Source organism: Austrofundulus limnaeus, unplaced genomic scaffold, assembly GCF_001266775.1.
Source record: "Austrofundulus limnaeus strain Quisiro unplaced genomic scaffold, Austrofundulus_limnaeus-1.0 Scaffold1, whole genome shotgun sequence".
NCBI lineage: Eukaryota > Metazoa > Chordata > Actinopteri > Cyprinodontiformes > Rivulidae > Austrofundulus > Austrofundulus limnaeus.
The window spans coordinates 6,757,396-6,761,490 of record NW_013952403.1 but is presented as its reverse complement, the minus strand read 5'-3'; the positions used below and the strand labels follow the sequence as shown (position 1 = coordinate 6,761,490).

At 39.4% G+C, this 4,095-nt stretch overlaps 2 protein-coding genes across 2 annotated transcripts in view; both read left to right on the top strand.

Moving 5' to 3' along the window:
* Positions 1–1,144, top strand: part of LOC106514134 (protocadherin gamma-A11) — a 3,737-nt gene extending 2,593 nt beyond the window's left edge. The window contains exon 2 of the mRNA XM_014003251.1: positions 1,136–1,144. Coding sequence (XP_013858705.1) covers positions 1,136–1,144 — 9 coding nt within the window. The remainder of the gene's footprint in view (positions 1–1,135) is intronic.
* A 101-nt stretch (positions 1,145–1,245) lies between these two features.
* On the top strand, positions 1,246–3,019 carry LOC106516926 (protocadherin beta-1; the record flags this gene model as incomplete). Its single annotated transcript, XM_014007543.1, is given in 1 exon segment — positions 1,246–3,019. A coding segment is annotated over 1 exon segment (852 nt), but the record flags the coding sequence as incomplete, so codon positions are not given.
* Between the last annotated feature and the right edge of the window lie 1,076 nt (positions 3,020–4,095).

Genomic DNA, 4,095 nt, shown 5'->3' with positions numbered 1-4,095 from the left:
ATATATTCAAATTGATTGGTAAATGTATGTATGTTGTGAGAAGCACAGCACAAGACTCCCACAGCTGCACATTTCTTTCTGTAAGCGTGGTTATTCTTTATTCTTTTACCCACTGTTAAAAAAGTTCAGTAGATGCTGTTCTTCATAAATCCCTAATGTCTTTTTGTTACCGGTCTTTCCACACATACCCACTCTATTTTTATCCAGTGCATTTATAAACTGTGTGTATAGTAATGGAATTATCTGATAGTAAACCATATATTTTGAACAATAGTAATGCAAATAAGTGCAGTTCTTGTTTTTGAATAACTAGTGTCATTGTTTATTTGTTTTGAGTTTCCTTAAAGTTGTATTTKGTAACAGTTTAATGATTCAAAATCATTTGTTCTGATTATTGAAACAGTTGTTGGTTTCCTTATAAACGTTTTAGGCCATTGTTGGTCTTTTTTATGTCTGTGACATCATAGCTATACTAAATTGAGTTAAAATGTTAACTTGGGTTCGGAAGCAGGGTCAAATCCAAAACCACACCTCCAATTTCCTCAGCATCATGTTAATACTCTGCTCACCCATTCCTATGTTTGTTATGTTTCCTCAATCTTTTGCTACCATWTGACTCTTTTAATTCATTCCTTTTCATACCATCACCTGTTCCCCTTTCTTTCCCTTCATCTTCTACCCCTTTGTCCATGCCTCCATGTCATAAGCATGCTTTACTCATTTTTTTTTTTACTGCAGGTTCCTTCTGGGGGGCCTATGTGGACTCAGAAAAATATAATGAAACTAATTTTCCTAAAAACCATACCTCCACGTTGAGTTTCATCTGACAAGCTCTCCATCATTCTCTCCAGATGACCAAGCCAAGCTCACTCACCAATTCATCACTTCAACTTTTCACTCCTTCATCCATCCATCCATCCATCCTCTTCCTGCAATAAATCTTTAAACATGTGTCTTTGTTGTATGGTTCTGTTTAAAGCCACCTGACTCTCATGTAGAAGTGAAGTGAGTCATTAAATGTGGCTTAGTTCATTTTGTTTTGTTTGTGTTTTTTTCTGTTTGTCTTGGCACCACAGTATAGCTTATGATTTGTCTTTAATGTCTCCTTTTTCCTGTCTTTTATTTATCCTTTAAGGTAACATAGGCTGTATCTAATTCTTTATGACATATATGTATGATGGATGGATGGATGGATGGATGGATGGATGGATGGATGGATGGATGGATGGATGGATGGATGGATGGATGGATGGATGGATGGATAGATGGATGGATGGATGGATGGATGGATGGATGGATGGATTTGTTGATTTTGTCTTTCATTCACAAACATACTGACACTTCTCTCAGTTTACCTCGATTGTGTCTTTACTACACAGGCAATTTTTTAAGCTTTATTGAGCTTGYCCCTACTGAATAAAACAGCTTTTTTGATGCTTTAAACAGATGYTTGTAAATATTTTATTCACACTGCAGCTTGTTGAATTGTCCTTTATGTAAATTAGAATATACACGTCATGCATGTATCACTTGAATTTATAACATAAAACTGTTGTTAGTATGAATGACAATAATGCTGATGCTAATAATTAGTGTATAATCCAGAAATCGTTTGCTACAGATTGCAAATATATTATTTACTAAGTGCAGTGTCATTTTAGCTCATAGTGATGACAGCGTGCAGTTTCAGCACCACAAAGCATGGACAGCCCCACCTTTCTTTTAACCGCTGTTTGTGATGCGACGCAATAACTTCATTTTGTAATAAAGTTTGTGGTTATTATTGGCTTGTAAACCTTTAATTGCAACAAAATATATATATATATATTTATTTTAACAGCAGTTGGAACTAGTTTTGTATATTATACAGTTAAAGTCTATTAAAACAAGCTGGGGACTGCATTTTTTTTTYCCTATGGTGATATTCAAAAATTGGACAGTAAAGGACGCTGTTGGTCAGTAAAACAAGTGAGTGAGGAAAGGAGAGGCACRTCAACCTCTTTTTGTTCATTTGAGAAAAAAACAAGCGGTGGTTTCAGTCGCATGAGCCACTAACTCTATTAGAGAGATAGAATCTGCATCGAAGGACCACTTTTTACATCATCATTTGTTCTTTTTGGATTCATTGGACCCAACATTTTTTTAATCTTTTTTTAACGAATTTGCAATGGCGTCTGATAAATCGTTTTCATCCTGTGGGAAATGGCGTTCTCTTTCCAGGTCAGTGCAGTGCTTTCTGCTGTCCCTCTGCTGTCTCAGCCACATAGTTTCTGGCCAGATCAGATATACAGTTCCAGAGGAGATGAAAAGGGGGTCTCTTATTGGGAATGTCGCTCATGATCTGGGCTTAAATGTGGAAAGGCTGCGTTCTGGCCGTGCCCGCATCGTGACGAGACAAAGCCTTCAGTACACGGAGCTGAAAACAGACAAAGGCGTGTTAGTCGTGAACGAGAGGATTGACCGGGAGCAGCTTTGCGGAGACACGACACCGTGCAGCTTCAGCTTTGAGGTGATTTTAGAGAATCCGATGGAGCTGCATCGAGTTACGGTGGAAATAACTGATATAAATGACAACTCGCCGACTTTCCGAAAGGAGGAAGTTAAATTTGAAATAAGTGAATTGGCCACTCTAGGATCGCGCTTTTTATTGCCCACTGCGGAGGACGCAGATGTGGGCATTAATGGCCTACAGAAATACACACTCAATACAAATGATGTGTTTGGATTAAAACAACTGTCGAGACCAGACGGTAGAAAATATGCTGAAATGGTTCTGCAAAAAGCGTTAGACAGAGAAATCCAGCCCAGAATATCATTAAAGCTGATTGCTGTGGACGGAGGAACTCCACCTAGATCCGGTACTGTAAACATAGATGTCACAGTGCTTGATGTTAATGACAATCCCCCTGTTTTTAATCAGTCTTTATACAGAGCTACTGTTTCAGAAAACGCAATAAAAGGCATTTATATCACCACAGTTAATGCAAGCGATGCAGATTCTGGATCAAATGGCCTAGTCACTTACAGATTATCAAACATGGAGGAGCAACTATCCGAAATATTTCATTTAGATCAAATTACAGGAGTCATAACACTCGTAGGGGAKGTAGATTATGAAAAAAATAAAAAGTATGAAATTGTGATCGAAGCTGTGGATCAAGGAGGGTTGACTGATTCCAGTAAGGTGCTAATTGAAATATTAGACGTGAACGATAACGCTCCTGTTATAAAYGTGATGTCATTCTCCAGCCCAGTTCCGGAGGATTCTCCTGCGGGCACCACAGTGGCAATAATTAATGTGATTGACGCAGACTCGGATCAAAACGGTCGGATTTCTTGTACAACAGACCGCATCCTTCCCTTTAAAATAAAATCTACTTTAACTAATTATTATACTCTAATAACAGACTCATCATTTGATAGAGAGGCTGTGCCAGAGTATAATATAACTGTGCGGGCTGCAGATTCGGGATTTCCAGCCTTATCCAGCGCCACAGTTTTGCGTTTGAGAATATCTGATGTAAATGATAACGCGCCCGTGTTTGATAAATTGAGTTATGTTGCTAATCTGAAAGAAAACAACTCCCCAGGGGAGTCTGTGCTGTCTGTCACAGCACGGGATGTTGACTGGAATCAAAACGCGAGAATCTCGTACTTTCTCGAAGAAACAGAAATCAACAGTAGTCCAATTTCCTCTTATATTTCTATAAATAGTGAAACCGGAACTATACATGCAGTTCGCTCTTTTGATTATGAACAAATTAAAGAACTTCAGCTGCTAGTGAAGGCTCAGGATGGAGGCTCTCCTCCRCTCAGCAGCAACGTGACTGTGAAAATCCTGATCCAGGACCAGAAYGATAACCCCCCTCAGGTTCTGTACCCGGTCCARACMGGTGGYTCTGTGGTGGCTGAGATGGTGCCTCGTTCAGCAGATGTGGGCTATCTGGTGACTAAAGTGGTGGCTGTTGATGTGGACTCTGGACAGAACGCCTGGCTCTCATATAAACTGCAGAAAGCCACAGACAGGGCGCTGTTTGAAGTGGGCTTACAGAATGGAGAAATCCGAACTATCCGTCAGGTGACTGATAAAGATGC